Genomic DNA, 20404 nt, shown 5'->3' with positions numbered 1-20404 from the left:
TAAAAGTAGTAAAAACATTAAAATAGTCACAGTGACTACAGTGGTTCAACCTTAATGTTATGAAGCGACGAGAATACTTTTTGTGCACAAAAACAAAACAAAAATAAAGACTTTATTCAACAAATTTGTCTCTCACCTGTCAGTCTCGTGTGCAGTTGACGGAACGAACGCAGTTTAGAGCTTCTGTGTTTACATCCGAACGCTAGCTCAGTATTGGCCGGCTCCTGCGTCAGCATCACATGTATGCGTCGTGCTGCTCACGTGAACAGCATCTGCCAATACTGAGCCGGCGTTCAGATGTAGAACCTGGAAGCGCTGCAACGTAAATAGCGTAGGAGAATGACAGGGGAGAGACAAATTTGTTGAATAAAGTTGTTATTTTTGTTTTGTTTTTGCAGACAAATAGTATTCTCGTCACTTCATAACATTAAGGTTGAACCACTGTAGTCAAGTTGACAATTTTAATAATGTTTTTACTACTTTTCTGGACCTTAAATGTGGTAATTTCATTGCTTTCTATTGAGGATAAAAAAACCTCTTGGATTTCATTGAATATATCTTAATTTGTGTTCTGAAGATGAACGAAGGTCTTATGGGTTTGGAACGACATGAGGGTGAGTAAGTAATGACAGAAATTTCATTTTTGGGTGAACCCTTTAAGTTGATCAAAAGTCCCAGTTGTCACGATTCCCTGTGTGTCTGTTTCATGGACTCTTATTTTGATTTTCTGTTGTCTTGCTGTGCCTGTGTTCTCCTCCTGTGGTTTAGTTTCTGTTTCCTTGTTTCTATTACCATCTTATTAGTTTCCATAGATACCCTTGTTTGTTACCATGTCGATTAATCACCAACACCTGTCCTTCATTTAGCCTCTTGTTACTTTTTAAACCCTCAGTCATTGTCTGTTCATTGTCTTGTGTTAAAGGTGGTAAAGAGGATGTTTTGTTTTATACATTTTTGCAATATTACTTGAAACTGTCTTTACTAAGTGATAAAAGACTATTTATTAGGTGCACTGAAAGGAATATTATTAATATACATCATCTGTGCACGAGGTAGGGCCTTAAAAACATCAGCCAATCGTTTACGTGATCATCGCGTAAATGATTGGTCCTCTGGCTTGTCAATCACTGCCATGACGTTCCTTGTGAGAGACGTGCACGGCTGCGCACTCCAGTAACTTTCCACACTCCACAGGCGCTGCATGCAATGTTTTTGTCAGGAGACAGGAGTAATAACTGCAGATTATGAGTTACCTGCGGTGAGTCCGACATAATGATTCCACTTAGTGTGTGCGCGGCTTAACGATTGTAAGGCCGATTATGAATGTAAATTGATACTTATGACTGATCGCGCTCAAACGCGTCCAGTCAGAGCCAGTTGCATTCAGTCTGCGATTACAGTCGGTGTTCAAATTCCATGTGAAAGTATATAAATCTGCTTCAGGAGCAGGAAACTATCGCTGTATGTTGAGCACAGTCAGAATGTTTTAGCTAGTCATAAAATGTGTGCTCGGCTTAACAACACAGCGAATGCTGGTAGTAAACAAACACTCGTGCATAAGTTTTGGGAGGCGTTCACTTGAAATGAGCTGTGAAGGAGGGGGATTGTTCTTCCGCATGTGCTCATTTCAAAAACTCAGTCGACGAAAACATCCTCTGTACCACCTTTAACATTTCTGGCTGGTGTTTCTAGTTACTGTTTCTTGTGTTTATTAAATGTGATTTCATTGTTAATTTGCGTCAAGCCTCTCGAATCTGGATTATCAAGTCAAGCAAGTACGTGACACCAGACATAAAGACATTTATAATGTAATAAAAAAGTTCTATTTCAAATAAATGCTGTTCTTGTGAATTTAATATTCATCAAATTAACCTTAAATAAAAGAAGTATTATGGTTCCCACAAAAGTATAAAGGAGCAGCACAACTGTTCTCAACATTGATAATAAGACATGTTTCTTGAGCACCAAATCAACATATTACAATCAAGAATCAAAAAATTATATTTTAAAATATATAATAAATAGTATTAAAATAAAAAGTTTTAAATTCTCATTTTATTTCACAATGTTACTGTTTTTAATGTAGTAAAAAAAAAAAAAAAAAAAAAAACATAACATGAACATAAGAGACTTCTTTCAAAAACATTACAAAAATCTTATCAATCCCAAATTCCCAAACTGTATGTAATTGAATTGACCACAGAAATTCATTGGGAAATTATGTTTTTCCACCCCTTCCACCTCGTTTTATTTGTTTCTAGTTAAAAATTTCAGTGCAATATGTTTGTACTGATATGTATGTTTCTAGTTAAGTCCATTACAATCCACATGAAATTTCAATTCATTTTAATATGACTTTCATTTAAAATTTTGAATTGCAATTCTGCATCCTGTTTGCTACCTCAATTCAAATTCAATGTAAATCCAGGAATAAAAGTAGAATTTAAAACACATCCTTAATTCAGTTCTAAATGCTTAACAGTTTAGAACGGATCAGAATTTTCTATCTTTTGGGTCAACTACTCCTTCAACTGTCAATCTCAAGTACTTATTGAATTTCAACATCATTTATGCCACACATTTCCAGTAACAGAAGGCGTCAGGAACAGGAAGGAAGAAATAAAAGTCCTGCCCTCTGTCCTTTGGCCTCCAGGCAACCTCATAAACAAAATTAACTAATCCTAGAGTTCGGCTACCCATGATATCACTAAATCATCACATTTTTCTCATTCATAAAGGCTTTCCTTGCAGCATTCCTTTCTCTTTCTATAGGCAAGACAATGCCTTTAGTTTCTCTTGTCTGAAAAACAATAGAGTTGCGCAGTTTTCTGGGATCCCCGCCATAAAGCTTGTTGCTCATCGCTTGTGGACGATGAGTGAATGACATCAGGATAGCAGCAGAGGAAATCCCTGGTCGGGTTTTGCCAACCCAGTATTACAAAGTACGGAAAGCCTTAGTTGCTTTCTCTGTGGCCCTGGACAGACTGACAGTGGGAAGAGTGTCGACAATTGAGTTACAAAAAACCAACAGAAATGGTCTGCCTTATTCAGAGAGGCAATAGACCATAGATAATTGGTTGAGAGACCAAGCTCTGACCTCCCGCCCATGCCACTTCCTCTGAGATATCCTCTCCCTTTCTGGTTGTCTCATCCATCCTCTGCTCCTCCCCTGTTTTCGGACCTAGCACTGACCTCCCATCAGGGCCCTGTCAAACTGGCCTTCTCGTCCCTGGCAACAAGCCACACGCCAGCATGCAGAGTGCGTCAGGAATCCCTTTGCCAACTGCAAAGACGTATCTAACAACTGCATGCAAAGAATGCACACACTATCTGGCCTTACCTTCTGTCTCCAGCTGTTTAAGCTGTTGACCGGTACGGAGAAAGTACTTCCTCAACACAATGAAAATAATGGCCAGGGGAGTAGCCGCAAGGAATATGTACGGCCGCACGATGGACACCACAAGAATACATCCAACCACCACCAGAGTCAACTGTTGGAAGAAAAGCAAAAAAGCAAAGATACTATGTTCTGTATTTTTTTAAAAGAAATTAGTACTTTTATTCAGTAAGGATGCACTAAATTGTTTAAAAGTGAAAGTACATTTATAATGTTGCAAATGATTTCTATTTCAAATAAACGCTGTTCTTTTGAACTTTCTTTTCATCAAAGAATTCTGAAAAAAAAAATTTGGTTTTCTTAAAAATATTAAGCAGCGCAACTATTTTCAACATTGATAGTAATAAATGTTTGATAAATGAGCACCAAATCAGCATATTAGAATGATTTATGAAGAATCATGTGACTCTGAAGACTGGAGAAATGATACTGAAAATTCAGCTTTGCCATCACAGGAATAAACTGTTTAAAATATATTAGAATAGAAAAATCCACAACACCACTGTTTTTATTGTGTTTTTGATCAAATATGCAGCCTTGGTGAAATCTTTTTTTATATTTGAAAAAATTTAAAGGGTTAGTTCACCCAAAAATGAAAATTCTGTCATTAAGTATTCACCGTCATGTCGGTCCAAACTCGTAAGACCTTCTATCATCTTCAGAACACAAATTATAAGATTTTTTTGATCAAATCTGATGGCTCAGTGAGGCCTCCATTGACAACAAGATAATTACACTTTCAAATGCCCAGAAAGCTACTAAAAACATATTTAAAACAGTTCATGTGACTACAGTGGTTCAACCTTAATGTTATGAAGCGACGAGAATACTTTTTGTTTGCCAAAAAAACTAAATAACAACATTATTCAACAATATCTAGTGATGGGCGATTTCAAAACACTGCTTCATGAAGCTTCAAAGCTTTACAAATGTTTTGTTTCAAATCAGTGGTTTGGAGCGTGTATCAAACTGCCAAAGTCACGTGATTTTAGTAAACAAGGTTTCGTTACGTCATAAGTGTTTCAAAATGTCAATGTTTCACCACTGGGGGGCATGACTTACATGCAGTTTGATACATGCTCTGAACCACTGATTCAAAACAAAAGATAAAGCTTCGAAGCTTCATGAAGCAGTGTTTTGAAATCGCCCATCATTAGATATTGTTGAATAAAGTCCTTATTTTGTTTTTTTGTTTCTGCAAAAAGTATTCTCGTCATAACATTAAGGTTGAACCACTGTATCACATGAACTGTTTTAAATATGTTTTTAGTAGCTTTCTGAGCATTTGAAAGTGTTATCTTGCTGTCAATGGAGGCCTCACTAAACCATCGGATTTGATCAAAAACATCTTAATTTGTGTTTTGAAGATGAACGAAGGTAGACTGGGTAAACCTAGACTGATCTGCCGGTGATTTGATTTCGCCCGGCAACTCAGTCTGGAAACCCGTACATTCATTTCTGCTGCATCTGTTACACTTTTGGCGGGAACCAAACACAGACCGGCTTATCCACCTTGCTCGCTATTGGCGGGTACAGAGCTCTTTCTATGACACTGGGCGGGTATAACACGATGACGTGTCTTGCACGACCCTCAATCCAATTCCTTTTAACCTCTCAATGATGCTAAATGACTTCTTTAGTTTAGCAAACAAATCGCTCGACTGGGTGTAAATACCATTCACTTTCATGTTTTTTTGCACAACCTGCAAAAATCGCTCGATGCCATTGCTGCTTCTGCAAACCGCTGATCAATGCTACAAACCAATATAAACTCAACCTGTCTGGAGTTTTCACATCGCTCTGCAAAAGTACGTCACCCGGATCGTTGATCTGATTGGTTGAAGGACTATCCAATTGCGTGAATAATGCTTGTTGATCACGCCTCTTGTGCAGTAGGAAATACAAAGCAAACTCCCCAGACCAATGTTCAATTTTAAATTGAGCTTGGTCTGGTGATAGCCAGACAAGAACAAAGGTCTTACAGGTGTAGAACGACATAAGGGTGAGTACTTAATGACAGCATTTTCATTTTTGGGTGAACTAACCCTTTAAACACATCACATTTGTCTATAAAGAAGTGTCAAACCTCTTCCATACTGCAAGACAGTGTGGGCAATATTGTCCCAAAAAGCATAAATGTGTGTTAGAAATCACTAAAAAGCCTATAGGAAAACATTCTTGTCCATTTGAAAAATTATTTTAGAGCATGTTATTGTTAAATAGTACTGATAGTGTATGAATTCGTCAGAGTTGAAACCAGTGTTGGCAAGGCTGCGGTTTTCCTGCGGAATCGGGCAACTTTTACACTGTTGCCACAGGTAGTTATTGTAGTCTGCGGGTTGATGCGACATCAACCACCACTCCGGTTAACCATCACTACCACAGGTGGTTTTGTTGTGCAGACCTGCCAACCCTGGTTGAAACTGAACTTGCAGAATGGCAAAAGCAAGACTGAGCAACCCTGCACTAAACAGAAACCCATCTACCCACCAATTAAATGCTTTTGACTAAAATTTTCACAAACCTGGACAAAGTCAAACATGAGGAGAGGAAGCATGTCATCTATTGTGGCCATGTCTTTGGTGAACCTATTCATGATTCGGCCTGCCAAAAAATTATATTAGGACACGAACGGTAAGGTATTAAAACAGAAACTGGACCTCTGGAAATAAGATTTTTTCAGCTTTACATAACACTGACCTGTCTTCATGGTATTGAGCACAGACATGGGTGCACTGAGAACAGCACGCAGCATTTTCTGGTGCAGTTTCTTGGAAATTGTGATCATAGTGTGCACAAATGGAAGACCCCGGAAAAATCCCATTGCAAGAAGGCTCTCTGACGTGGCCACGTAGATGTAGAGAATGTAATAGCTGCTAGTGGGGGTCACAATGACTGCATAGTTTTGTCCAGATGAAGACATGTTGGAGTGCTTTGTCATATTTGGGTCAAATCGCTGTTGTTCTTCTTTCCAAAGTTCACTGCAACAAAATAGTTAAAACGCAGTATTTTGTGGATTGATTACAATTCTGAAGAATGCTTGACAACTAAAGATGTTTTGTTAACTAGTAAATGAGGAAAGGAAAAACACTTACTCAGTTATCAGAAAGATCCCTGCTACAGAACCTGCAACCTAAAACACATGAGGAATACTTAGGATTAGTAAATCTAGATGTACACTTCTGTTCTAAAGTTTTTTGGGTAAGATTTTTTTATGTTTTTGAAAGACATCTCTTATGCAGAACATGTCAGTACACATACAGTAGACAATACATAGAGATAAACAGAGAAAATATTCAGATTACCTCAGCTGCTGCAACAATGAGGATGAAGATCAGTACATAAAGAAGACTTTTATTATTTGACACATATCTGACATATGTGTTCCACTTTGTCGTTTCAAATGCCTCCTCTATTTCATCAATTTCATCAACTAAACATGCCTGCAAAGAGAAGCGAATCAGATCATGTTAAAGTCTAGTATGTAAATTAATATGTTGCATAGTGCAGGAATTTTCCACACCTCAATGTTCTCTTCTTCTAGGACCCCGGTGATGTCATACGTGCTGTCCGACAGGCGGCGAGTGTAGATGTCCAGCTCAGAAGCCAGTTCGCTCTGAGGCACGATGGACAGCCGTCTGCGGAAAGAAGACTGAAGGTGGTCACGACGGCCCTGGCCTTGTGCATTGGTCATGAAGGCCAACACCGACTGCCTCCTCTGACCAGCCATATGCACCCCATGGTTATGATAGACGTCGCTTCCCATGAAGGATTCATCTACTAGCTCGTTCTCAGGTACCAGGGAGAACTTCCGGTCAGGTAATGTCCTGCGGACCTCTTCCTCTGGTACCTGAATGAAAGATGCCTTACGCGCTGCTCCAAGAGGGTTGACGATCACTGAGGCTTTTCTCTCATCTTTGTACTTGGGCATGGGCGGGGCCACTTGGCGATAAGAGGAGCGTTCAGGTCGCATGCCTGCGCTCTCATCCACCGAGACGCGGTGGAGAGTCTCTGTCAGGATAGAGCAGCGGCGCTCAGCGCTGATGTTATCATAGGCCTCCAAACCCAGAAGCAAAGAGCTAAAATCAGGACGCTCCGATTGAAGCTCCGAAAAGGTGCCGTAGAAAAAACTTTCACCATTGTGGAGCAGTATGATCTTATCGGCTCGCTTCATATGCTCAATCTTATTTGTTACCAAGATGCGTGTCTTGGAGGCCATCAGCTTACACAGACATCTGGGAAAAGACATAAGAATGAGATTACGTATTAATATTACTCACAATTAAGCTAAAATGAACAGTATAGTATGTGCTGTCGCCTCTTTTCGATTTGGTCTCTTCTGTCGGTAAGAGGTCACTATTCATTTTTTAATCGTGTATAGAGAGCAACAGTATCTCTATACACAGGAGCCATAGCCATGAAAAATCCACTTTTTTCGTGGCTATGGTTCCAAAAAGTATATATATATATACACACACAAATGACATAATAGAATACACACATGACTCAATTATGTCATTTGCAGTGCTTCATGGGAGCGAGCAAGCGCTAAAGTCCTTCTTTTTCACTAGGAATCCTTTTAAACATGATTATTTAAAAAAAAAGTTGAAATAATGTGGGCCGATGCCTTTAACAAAAGCATATACCTTCGATCAACAACCTCGAAGCTCACAGTAGGTCTGTCTTTTAATGGTTAATTGCAATTTATCAAATTAAAATTGATTAAAATCAATTCCCTATGGAGAAAATGAATGGGATTTTTTACTTGCAGAACCCGACTGTTGAACTCTATTAACTTTACATGAAAATTCTAAAAAAAGATACTGCTTTTGTTTTATGCAACTTAGTAGCAAATTAGTTTATATTTCTTTTGGAAAGACAGAAGTTCTGATCCAGAGTCTTCCATGGCAGAAAACAGGCAAAAGGCAATCTTAGAATTAATGAAAGTCAAAATGCTACATGATGTAATTATTTAATTATTCAAGAAATTAATACGTTCATTACTTAGTCAAGTGAATCCAAGTGGAATCCTGAAGAGCAAAATTCCTACCATGACAAAGAGAATGTGATATACATACTTGTCAAATATTTCTTTTTCTGTTGCAATATCCAGGTGAGTAAATGGTGCGTCAAGCAGGTAAACATCAGCATCTCTGTAAACAGCCCTGTGCAGATAAAAATTAAGTTTAACTACTGAGAATTTGATAATTTAAATATAAATCAAGTTTATTAAATGAAGTTTACTTTAAGGAATATTTTAATTCTGTAAATTCACACTATAATAAGACTTGAAAACAATTAATACGTTCCCAAAAAAAAAAAAAAAAAAAAAAAGTCACAAGCCCAGGGACACAGGGACGCTTTCATACAAACAAACAATAAAAAGTTGTCAAACTCTCATTTTATGGCTGCATGATTGTATTCAATTGTAAGATTCAATATTGACTTTATGGCCATGTAAATCTAAGAGACTGTTACATTCCTGACATGATGTATCAATGTGTTGTGACGGTAATTAAAATGCCATACTTATATGAATTACATTCTTCCCTAAAGTTTTGTGGGAAAGAGCAACCATGAGGCAGGTGAGGACACTAGTGTGGATTAAACTACAGGTGCTGGTGTACATCTGAGGAGTTGAGAGATGTCTAAGTGTAGGTGAGGAAATGTGTGACATACCTGGCCAGGGCTACACGTGCCTTCTGACCCCCACTCAAGTTTAAACCCCCCTCTGCCATAGGCGTCTTATCCTTCTCAGGAAGAGCAGCCAGATCCTAACAATAAAACAGACAATGTCATCACAGAGAGCAAGTAAGACATTGTGAGAAATTTAGGGAAAAAACCACATGCTATTTTACATGATTCTAAAGTGCACAGACACACACAGGTCAACACACTCACAGCAGAAATAGTTGGTAAACTGTCTATATTTGGTGCTTAAAAACAAACTCAAAACTTAAACCAGCCTAAGATGCTTTCAGATATTCTTCAGCTAGTTTTGTCAGTTCCCAAAACCCCTCTAATACTACAGATCAGCGTTACAATGTTAGGCTGGTTTAAGGTTGTTGTTTTTTTTAAGAGACCACATGCAACCTGAGATGAATGATTCTCACGTAGAAGGTTCTTACCTTGTCATCAACTCTGTTTGTCCATTTTAGGAGCATTAAAAATAATAATTAAATGAAGTGATGCAGTGAGAAAGACTCTAAAACACTACACAAACAAATCAGTGGAGAGCACTGGAGCACTGATGTCTTAAAGATGTAAATGCTGAGGTTTACTGCCCAGACACAACATGAATGAGGGCTGAAATGCTAGTATATCAGTGCTAAAAAAAGAAAATGCATAGATAACACAAGCCAATTAAACTTGGGCATTTCCACTTTACATTTTAAAGACTCAACAAATCCATTTATTAGATCCTGCTATTCTTGTCGTTTGCATTGAGAGCTTGTTTCGAGTGTGTGACTCAAAAGATTAAGTATGCTGAGAAAGTCTAAGAGTCTGCATCTTGATCTTTCAGCATACACGGAATAGACTCATTATGTACAATAAAAAATAACTTTTTGCTAGTTAGCACACAAGAGACTAACTTCTCACACTCTGTTGATATGGCCTTGCCAACCATTGTGATGACAATAGCCACCTCACACTGCTCTTAAAGATCTACTGTTGTTAGAGTCTGAATGTTTCAAAACAAACATTCATAAATTACACTTGTAATAACCATTTACTGTAAAACATACTTTGTTTTAGAGGAAACATGTTAAATTTTCTCCCTATGGGAAATGATAGACTGATAAATATATATATATATATATATATATATATATATATATATATATATATATATATATATATATATATGGAAGGCAGTGTATATATATATATATATATATATATATATATATATATATATATATATATATATATATATATATATATATATATATATATATATATATATATATACACTGCCTTCCAAAAGTTTGGAAACACCCCTGGCAAAGTGTGGTTTTGGATGATATCAGCATAAATCCTTATAATTTTTTGGTCCAAATATATTAAAGTAACTTGACATTATCATTTAAGACCAGCAATAATAATTTTCATTTTGATTACATAATAATGTCAAAGTCAGACATGCTCCTTTGCCAGCTGTGATGCCTGGTTACTGGTTTAAACTTGGCCCAAGTTTGTAAAAGATTTTTGGGTCAGCACACCTTAATAGCTTCAACAACTGATTGCCAATTAAGTTTAGAATACAATGAACCAATTAGAACCCAGTTTAGGTCAGATAGCTGCTAATGGTGGATATTTTGAGGAATCGAAAATTTACGTTTTTTCTATGTATAAACTGTTTATGTAATAAAATATGTTTTCGTAGTTTGTGTTGTCCCTTATCAGTGCGAAAATATCACAATATTGTCCAAAACCCCACTTTTCTAGGGTGTTTCCAAACTTTTGGAGGGCAGTGTATATATACCGTTCACCACTGTTCCTTCATTGGACCACTTTTGATAGATACTGAGCACTGCAGACTGGGAACACCCTGCAAGAGCTGCAGTTTTGAAGATGCTCTGACCCAGTTGTCTAGCCATCACAATCTGGCCCTTGTGAAACTCGCTCAAATCCTTACGCTTGCCCATTTTTTCTGCTTCTAACACTTCAACTTTGAGGACAAAATGTTCACTTGCTGCCTAATATATCCCACACACTAACAGATGCCGTGATGAAGAGATAATCAGTGTTATTAACTTCACCTGTCAGTAGTCATAATGTGTATATATATATATATATATATATATATATATATATATATATATATATATAGTTTAATCTTTTTCAGAAAGAATTTACATTTCAGATTATATATTTTGAATATTTTATTTTTCTTTGTCCAAACAGCAAAGTATTTTTTGTTTGTTTTTAGTGTAAACCTCACTTAGTTTGTAAGCTTTATGTTTTTTGATTTTACCAATTCAGTAGAAAAATGTTTCAGTATATTCCCTGAAAACATGTATAAATATCATGTGAAGCAAATTTAAGTTTGTTTTAAGATTTTAATTTACTTATTTACTTTTGCAGTGTAAGAAAAAGCTTCACAATATGATTATCGCTAGACGAATATCATCTACTAGCATGGATAAATCTTACACTGAGCCTAATGCTTGGACATGAATGTATTCTCATCAGATCTCCCTTCTGACCGTTCTTTCATGTAAGACTCGGTTAAACAAGGGCCCTGTCACTCAACACTTTGGTTGCTGATAGTTGCAGACGATTGGCTGCTTTGGTATCAAGAGATTGAGAGTGAAGGGAGAAAACCATGAGCAGGGTAATATGACACAGTTCTACATCTAACAAAGGTTCTCAGTTCCATTGCCAGGTGAACATTCCATGTAGAGAGAGCGAAAGACAGGGGAAAGACAGAAACAGAAGCAACGCAGGAACTTGAGACAGGACAAAGAGGAGGACTTGTTAGGTTGAGCAAAGAGATGAGTGACGTCAGGCAATATACTGTAGACAGAGGGATTGAAATATAAATGAGAGAGGGGGACAGGAATTGGAGATGGGAGTAAGACTAAGGAAATGAAAGACACAAAGAGTGGACTAAAGAGCATCAATGTGTCAGTACCTCCTCAAGCTGGCATGCTTTGACCACACTCTTGTAACGATACTCATCATAGGTCAGGCCAAAAAGGATGTTGTCTCGGATGGTTCCAGGCATGATCCAGGCTGTTTGGGAGGAGTAGGCGATTCGGCCGCTGTGTCGGATCTTCCCAGAGGAGGGAACCAGCTCCCCGAGGATGGTCATCAACAATGAGCTCTATAAATATAGGCATTATGTCTGAACAATGACAATCTTACCATTTCCTTTTAGCAAATGTTTGTTTTCTCTTAAACAGTTGGCTTTACTCATCCTTTTATATTGTAGCTTATATTTATGCTTAATGAAGGTTTCACACTGTAGTGGCTTTTCATGTATCCACTATAATTGTTATAAATGTGAATTATTTGGCAGAATTGCTTAGTCTCTTGTCCAACATTCATTTTTATTATGAAGTGCATTGTGTTGTGTTTAAGGGTTAAAGGAAATTTCCTTAAATTACCAGTACCTTTTCCATATTATTTTATCACAATTTCATGGAATTAATGACAGATTACAAGTGAATAAAAATGGCAACCACTCCTACCTTCCCAGATCCCATAGAACCGGTAACAGCCAACATCTCTCCTTTCTTCAGGTTTAAGCTGATGTCCTTCAGTACAGGAGTCACATAAAGGTTGGTGAAGAAGAGGCCAGCATCTCCATTGTGATGGCCATTAGCTTTGTTCTCCTGTTTTATCCTTTCTAGAAGTTCACCAGGACCCTGAAGGAACACAGATAGAGGGTGTTTACACATACACAATGAAGGCATTCAAACATTGATTGATTCTTCCTTTTGTTCTGTTCTCTCTGAGTGGTGAAAAGGAATAGCAAAGTCATGTGCTTTAATTTGGAATATCACCTAATGTGGTTCAAGTAATTTAAAGTTAATTTTTGACCTCAGTTAGGCTTCATGGATCACTAGCCTTGTAGCTACACAACTGAACATGCAATTCTATTCAAATACATGAAAAACAGTCAATAAAAGACATAGCAATTAGTTTGCTAAACCTGCTTCCCAAAAGTGAAAAGGAATTGTTTTCAGTCTCAATCTGTTTCAAAAAGGTGTGATAATCTCAAAGACTGTACCTCATCCCAAGAAGCAGTCACATCTTTAAGTTCCAGCTCTGTGATGCTGAGATCGTACTCCATTAACTTGTATTCTTCCTTACTAAGAAATTCCTGGAGGAAGTAGAAGTTAAGTACACTTTACAGAATTACACAATATTTACTGATTCAATATTTACAGTTTACTGATGCCAAGAATAGTGGTCTTCAGAAATACAATAGAATACACTCCAAAAACTGCTGGGTTAAAAACAACCCAAGTTGGGTTGAAAATGGACAAACCCAGCAATTGGGTTGTTTTAACCCAGCGGTTTGGGTTACATGTTTGCCCAACGTGCTGGGAAGTTTAATTACCCAGCTATTGTTTAAATATCACTATATGGCTGGCTTAAAATTAACCCAAAATAGGTTGGAAATTAAAAATCTGACAAATAACTACTAGAGGCAACAATAATAATTAATATGTGAACATGAATTAATAAGCAATGTAATACATGTCTGTTGTTTAATTATTATTCATTAAACTTAGTATATTAGTTCAATATAAAAGTAAATATATTAGTAAATGTTAATTTCCAACACCCAGCAGGTTGGGCAAACAACCAATTCGCTGGGTTAAACAACCCAGCCGCTAGGTTAAAACAATCCAATTCGCTGGGTTAAAACAATCCAATCTGCTAGGTTAAAACAACCCAATTTGCTGAGTTAAAACAACCCAATCGCTGGGTTAAAACAATCCAATCGCTGGGTTAAAACAACCAATTCGCTGGGTTAAAACAATTCAGTTTGCTGGGTTAAAACAATCCAATTCGCTGGGTTAAAACAACCCAACCGCTAGGTTAAAACAACCAATTCGTTGGGTTAAAACAATCCAATTTGCTGGGTTAAAACAACTCAATTCGCTGGGTTAAAACAACTCAATTTGCTGAGTTAAAACAACCCAACCGCTAGGTTAAAACAACCAATTTTCTGGGTTAAAACAATCCAATTTTCTGGGTTAAAACAATCCAATTCACTGAGTTAAAACAACCCAATTCGCAGGGTTAAAACAACTCAATTTGCTGAGTTAAAACAACCCAACCGCTAGGTTAAAACAACCAATTTGCTGGGTTAAAACAACTTAATTCGCTAAGTTAAAACAACCCAATTCGCTGAGTTAAAACAACTCAATTCACTGAGTTAAAACAACTCAATTCGCTGAGTTAAAATAACTCAATTCACTGGTTAAAACAACCAATTCGTTGGGTTAAAACAACCAATTCGCTGAGTTAAAACAACCAATTCGCTGAGTTAAAACAACCCAATTCGCTGGGTTAAAACAACTCAATTTGCTGAGTTAAAACAACCCCACCACTAGGTTAAAACAACCAATTTGCTGGGTTAAAACAATCCAATTTTCTGGGGTTAAAACAACCCAATTCACTGAGTTAAAACAACCCAATTCGCTGGGTTAAAACAACTCAATTTGCTGAGTTAAAACAACCCCACCGCTAGGTTAAAACAACCAATTTGCTGGGTTAAAACAATCCAATTTTCTGGGGTTAAAACAACCCAATTCACTGAGTTAAAACAACCCAATTCGCTGGGTTAAAACAACAGAATTCGCTGGGTTAAAACAACCCAATTCGCTGGGTTAAAACAACCCAATTCACTGAGTTAAAACAACCCAATTCGCTGGGTTAAAACAATCCAATTCGCTGGGTTAAAACAATCCAATCTGCTAGGTTAAAACAACCCAATCGCTGGGTTAAAACAACCCAATCGCTGGGTTAAAACAACCAATTCGCTGGGTTAAAACAATCCAGTTTGCTGGGTTAAAACAATCCAATTCGCTGGGATAAAACAACCCAACCGCTAGGTTAAAACAACCAATTCGTTGGGTTAAAACAATCCAATTTGCTGGGTTAAAACAACTCAATTCACTGGGTTAAAACAACTCAATTTGCTGAGTTAAAACAACCCAACCGCTAGGTTAAAACAACCAATTTTCTGGGTTAAAACAATCCAATTCACTGAGTTAAAACAGCCCTATTCGCAGGGTTAAAACAACCAATTTTCTGGGTTAAAACAACTCAATTCACTGAGTTAAAACAACCCAATTCGCTGGGTTAAAACAACTCAATTTGCTGAGTTAAAACAACCCAACCGCTAGGTTAAAACAACCAATTTGCTGGGTTAAAACAACTTAATTCGCTAAGTTAAAACAACCCAATTCGCTGAGTTAAAACAACTCAATTCACTGAGTTAAAACAACTCAATTCGCTGAGTTAAAATAACTCAATTCACTGGTTAAAACAACCAATTCGTTGGGTTAAAACAACCAATTTGCTAGGTTAAAACAATCCAATTCGCTGAGTTAAAACAACCCAATTCGCTGGGTTAAAACAACTCAATTTGCTGAGTTAAAACAACCCCACCGCTAGGTTAAAACAACCAATTTGCTGGGTTAAAACAATCCAATTTTCTGGGGTTAAAACAACCCAATTCACTGAGTTAAAACAACCCAATTCGCTGGGTTAAAACAACCCAATTCGCTGGGTTAAAACAACCCAATTCACTGAGTTAAAACAACCCAATTCGCTGGGTTAAAACAATCCAATTTGCTGGGTTAAAACAATCCAATTTTCTGGGTTAAAACAACCCAATTCGCTGAGTTAAAACAACTCAATTCACTGAGTTAAAACAACTCAATTCGCTGAGTTAAAATAACTCAATTCACTGGTTAAAACAACCAATTCGTTGGGTTAAAACAACCAATTCGCTAGGTTAAAACAATCCAATTCGCTGAGTTAAAACAACCCAATTCGCTGGGTTAAAACAACTCAATTTGCTGAGTTAAAACAACCCCACCGCTAGGTTAAAACAACCAATTTGCTGGGTTAAAACAATCCAATTTTCTGGGGTTAAAACAACCCAATTCACTGAGTTAAAACAACCCAATTCGCTGGGTTAAAACAACCCAATTCGCTGGGTTAAAACAACTCAATTTGCTGAGTTAAAACAACCCCACCGCTAGGTTAAAACAACCAATTTGCTGGGTTAAAACAATCCAATTTTTGGGGTTAAAACAACCCAATTCACTGAGTTAAAACAACCCAATTCGCTGGGTTAAAACAACTCAATTTGCTGAGTTGAAACAACCCAACCGCTAGGTTAAAACAACCAATTTGCTGGGTTAAAACAATCCAATTTTCTGGGTTAAAACAACCCAATTCGCTGAGTTAAAACAACCCAACCGCTAGGTTAAAACAACCAATTTGCTGGGTTAAAACAATCCAATTTTCTGGGTTAAAACAACCCAATTCGCTGAGTTAAAACAACCCAACCGCTAGGTTAAAACAACCAATTTGTTGTGTTAAAACAACGCAATTATTTTAATCATCTGACAGTCCTGACAGGGTGCCGTGAGAATGGGCTACACTTGTGTCTCTTGTAGAGTGTGTGGACTCACTTCAATCTTCCAAATAAGCCGCATGGTGTCGTACCACATCTGGATGGAGCCGGGCAGTTGTCGAGTAACAGTCATACGCAGCACCATACAGTAGGAGAGAGTGGTGAATATGCGACGCAGGTTGATACCGCGACTCAGGGCATGGGGCACCACTGCAGCCACAATCACAAAGATGGCTGAGAAAAAGTATGCAGAGCTGTAGAAGTAGCGCAGGGAGCCAATCTTCCTGGTCAACTTCACCTCATCCCTAAAAACAGTTTACGGGAAGCAAGAATGACAAACTGAAAGGGAATGCTAGATGGGTAGGATATTTGGAGACTGTGTCATGAGATATCAAATAGCTAAAAAAACAACGGCACATTGATTCTCCAAGACTGAGCTGATAACAAAAACACAAAGGCACGCCGTGTGCTGCCATAAATGTAATACTACAGAGAAACAGTAGGAGACTGTAGCTTCAAGTTTCTCTGATCCAGGCCCACTCTTCTGGTCCATAATCTCTTCTGAAAGAACCTTACTTAATATTAAAGGAATAGGAATTAAAGAATGTGTAGGACAGAAATGTAATTAACTGAAATATCAACTGTTCAACTGTTCGCTTTAATTAAATCACTTATTTAGTCTCAGTTTCAGACAGCACACCCTTGATCCACCTTGATCTGTTGCATATTGCACACAAAAATGGAAAGCTCTTCTCAATATGGGAAGTTCCAGTTTGTGTTTACAAAGTACTGGGTTGATACAGCAAGTGCCTTTGAACGTGAAATAATCACTCAATTCGCCAACATTTTCCAGGTCAATGGCATCAAATCTGTGTAGCAAAACTGTCAAACAAATTGGACTATTTGATATACTTATTACTGTTTCCAGAAAGGTACTCAAAACATATTCAAACTAAAAAAAAGATTCGAAGCAGTGTTTTGAAATCGGCCATCACTAGATATTGTTGAAAAGTCATTATATAGTTTTTTTGGTGCATAAAAAGTATTCTTGTCGCTTTATAATATTAAGGTTGAACCACTGTACTCACATGAACTGTTTTGAATATGTTTTGAAGTTCAGTGGCATTGCTGTCTATGGAGGCTTCACTGAGCCATCGGATTTCATCAAAAATATCTTAATTTGTGTTCTGAAGATGAACAAAGGTCTTATGGGCATAGAACGACATGAGGGTGAGTAATAAATGACATTATTTTCATTTTTGGGTGAACTTACCCTTTAAAAATATGGCATGTAAAAATTGTTTTTCATGTCAGTCAGATGGTCTCTTCAAGTTTCTCAAAGGTCTGGCTATGTGAGGCTATTCACTGTATAAAAGCAACATTCATGACTTGTTTTTCATAAAAAGTGGAGAACACCCACTAAACTGTTTGGGTCTTACTGTCTGATGTTCTTAATGAGGGTCTCCATTATCTCCTCCCAGCCGTAGGCCTTCACCGAATGCAGGTTCTCCATGATCTCTGAGGTCAGAGCCAACCGTTTGTTGGTCAATATCACTTTTTGTGCTCTGGTGGAAAACAGAAAAAGACAGAAAATTGGAATGATGTGTCTGTGCTTACAGAACTTCATGTCCTGTACATAATAAACACTCCAGTGTGGGTGTTTAATACATATGACTAAGCATAGTTGTAATGTCGATGGTGCTTGGAGTGAAGGCACTGAATACAGACAACATACAGACTGAATTAAACTGTGATACTGTCTCAGTAGCGGTTCTGACCAACATGTTTACATTTCTCCAAGGCACAAGGCTAACCAGCCTTCTGATTACAGGAGCAGAACTGAACTACCTGTCCAAACTCTTCAAAGCCTTTAACCAGCATGAATCATAAATGGAATGTTTCTGTGGGAGCATAAAGGATACTTTGAGAGACATCTCTTAAACAAATATGTGCCAGTGTAAGTCTGTCAATGCGGACTTTTTGGTTTGCATGTAGGCTGAAAGTACATTTGAGACTTACTTGTAAGGACCCATTTTATGTGAGAGAAAGGCCTGCAAGACACCCAATAAAGAGATGGCAGCAAGTGCACAGAAGCTATTGACATCAATGAGTTCCCAGATAAGCCCTGTACACAGGATGCATTGCAATGGTGATATCCAAACAAAGTGGGCCATACCCAGGCTCTGTACCAAAAAAGAAAAAGAAAAGAAAAGAAAGAAATGCATCATGGTACAGTGAATACAAGATCGAATCTTAGTCATTAATTAAAAATTAAAAGCTTTATTTAAATTTGTTTGTTTCAAAAGCTTAAAAGAGCCAGACATTAAATTTAGACTCTTCTTTATCATTCTCCTGTTCTATGGTCATTCTTTATGTCTATACCTTATATGTTAGCTAAATGCCAGAGTTTTTTTGCATCGTTGTGCCACCCATGTCTTACCAGGCGTGATGAACCATATCTAAGAACACTTTTGAAACTATTTAGAAAATTTTGTTAACTTCAGCACATTTGCAATGGCTACAAAGCATAACAAAACCATCTCATACATTCCAAAGAAAGGACACTCGAAGAACCTACATTAAACACAGGTGCTAATTGCTTTAGACCACTTACAGAGTGTATCAATATTCAGCACATTGGCTCTACCTTCCTAAGACGTTCCAGAGTTCAGCTACGCTCCCCTCCGAAGCTTTATGACAAATTTAATGCTCAACCAACAGGTTGGCAGGAGTGTATTTATTTCAAATGTTCGGCCTCTGTGCTAGGCACAAACTCTCTCTCTTTTTTTCTTTCAAACTGGCTATACACACAGTACCATTCAAAAGTTTGGAGTCAGTATGATTTATTTTTTTTAAAGAAATTAATTGTTTTTTCAGCAAGGATGCATTATATATATATATATATATATATATATATATATATATATATATATATATATATATATATATATATATATATATACACAGCTATGAAAAAAATTAAGAGACCACTCCAAGTTCAGAAATCAATGTTAAGTGGTCTCTTAATTTTTTCCATAGCTATATATATATATATATATATATATTCTAAAAAAATCTGAAAAAGTAGAAAAAAATACATTTTTCACAGGTGTTTTCCCTGTATTTTGAATTACACACTGCATTGTGTCATTTTACAATTAAAGGAAAAGTTCAGAATCTTAAAGGTAGGGTAGTCAATTTCAGATAGGCTAGCAATAGCAAGCTAGCTTTGAAAACATAAGATCCCACCCTTCCTTCAGAGCGCTCTTCAAAGCCACGCCTCCTCCAAAAAATAAACACGCACAGCCAGAGCAGAGTCTGCAGCGTCACGAGGGACGGCATTAAATTACCACATGTCTCAAAACACGCCACATTACAATAATAATGGTAACACTTTACAATAAGTTTCATTAGTTAACATTAGTTAACTACATTAGTTAACATGAACTAATAATGAACTGCACTTCTACAGCATTTATTAATCTTTGTTAAAGTTAATTTCAACATTTACTAATACATTATTAAAATCTTGTTAACATTAGTTAATGCACTGTGAACTAACATGAACAAACAAAGAACAACTGTATTTTCATTAACTAACATTAATGAAGATTAGTAAATACAGTAACAAATGTATTGCTCACGGTTAGTTCATGTTATTTAATACATTAATACTTTAATGTTTAACTAATGAACCTTATTGTAAAGTGTTAAAGGAACTGACTTGTACCACCTGACTGCTGCAGATTCATTTTTGCATCGCCATAGAAACACATTATTCCATGTTATTCCGAGGAACAGCTCAGTGTCGAACATCACGGGTTACCATCCCATAATTTCGGTAATTACAACATTGTGTGAACGCAACATAAGCTCATTGTTTGGAACAAATGCAA

At 37.1% G+C, this 20404-nt stretch overlaps 1 protein-coding gene across 2 annotated transcripts in view; it reads right to left on the bottom strand.

The window, feature by feature from the left end:
- cftr (CF transmembrane conductance regulator) overlaps positions 1-20404 on the bottom strand; it is a 33118-nt gene that overhangs the window by 8060 nt on the left and 4654 nt on the right. For both annotated transcript variants that reach the window (XM_067390353.1, XM_067390354.1), the window contains exons 6-19: positions 18528-18691; positions 17948-18073; positions 16567-16813; positions 13137-13229; positions 12595-12771; positions 12036-12227; positions 9077-9171; positions 8476-8562; positions 6921-7632; positions 6703-6840; positions 6493-6530; positions 6098-6378; positions 5922-6001; positions 3341-3491 (exon numbers count right to left, since the gene is read on the bottom strand). In XM_067390353.1, coding sequence (XP_067246454.1) covers positions 3341-3491; positions 5922-6001; positions 6098-6378; positions 6493-6530; positions 6703-6840; positions 6921-7632; positions 8476-8562; positions 9077-9171; positions 12036-12227; positions 12595-12771; positions 13137-13229; positions 16567-16813; positions 17948-18073; positions 18528-18691 — 2581 coding nt within the window. The remainder of the gene's footprint in view (positions 1-3340; positions 3492-5921; positions 6002-6097; positions 6379-6492; positions 6531-6702; positions 6841-6920; positions 7633-8475; positions 8563-9076; positions 9172-12035; positions 12228-12594; positions 12772-13136; positions 13230-16566; positions 16814-17947; positions 18074-18527; positions 18692-20404) is intronic.

This window comes from Chanodichthys erythropterus, chromosome 7 (assembly GCF_024489055.1).
Source record: "Chanodichthys erythropterus isolate Z2021 chromosome 7, ASM2448905v1, whole genome shotgun sequence".
NCBI lineage: Eukaryota > Metazoa > Chordata > Actinopteri > Cypriniformes > Xenocyprididae > Chanodichthys > Chanodichthys erythropterus.
This window is presented reverse-complemented; position numbering and strand designations above follow the sequence as displayed.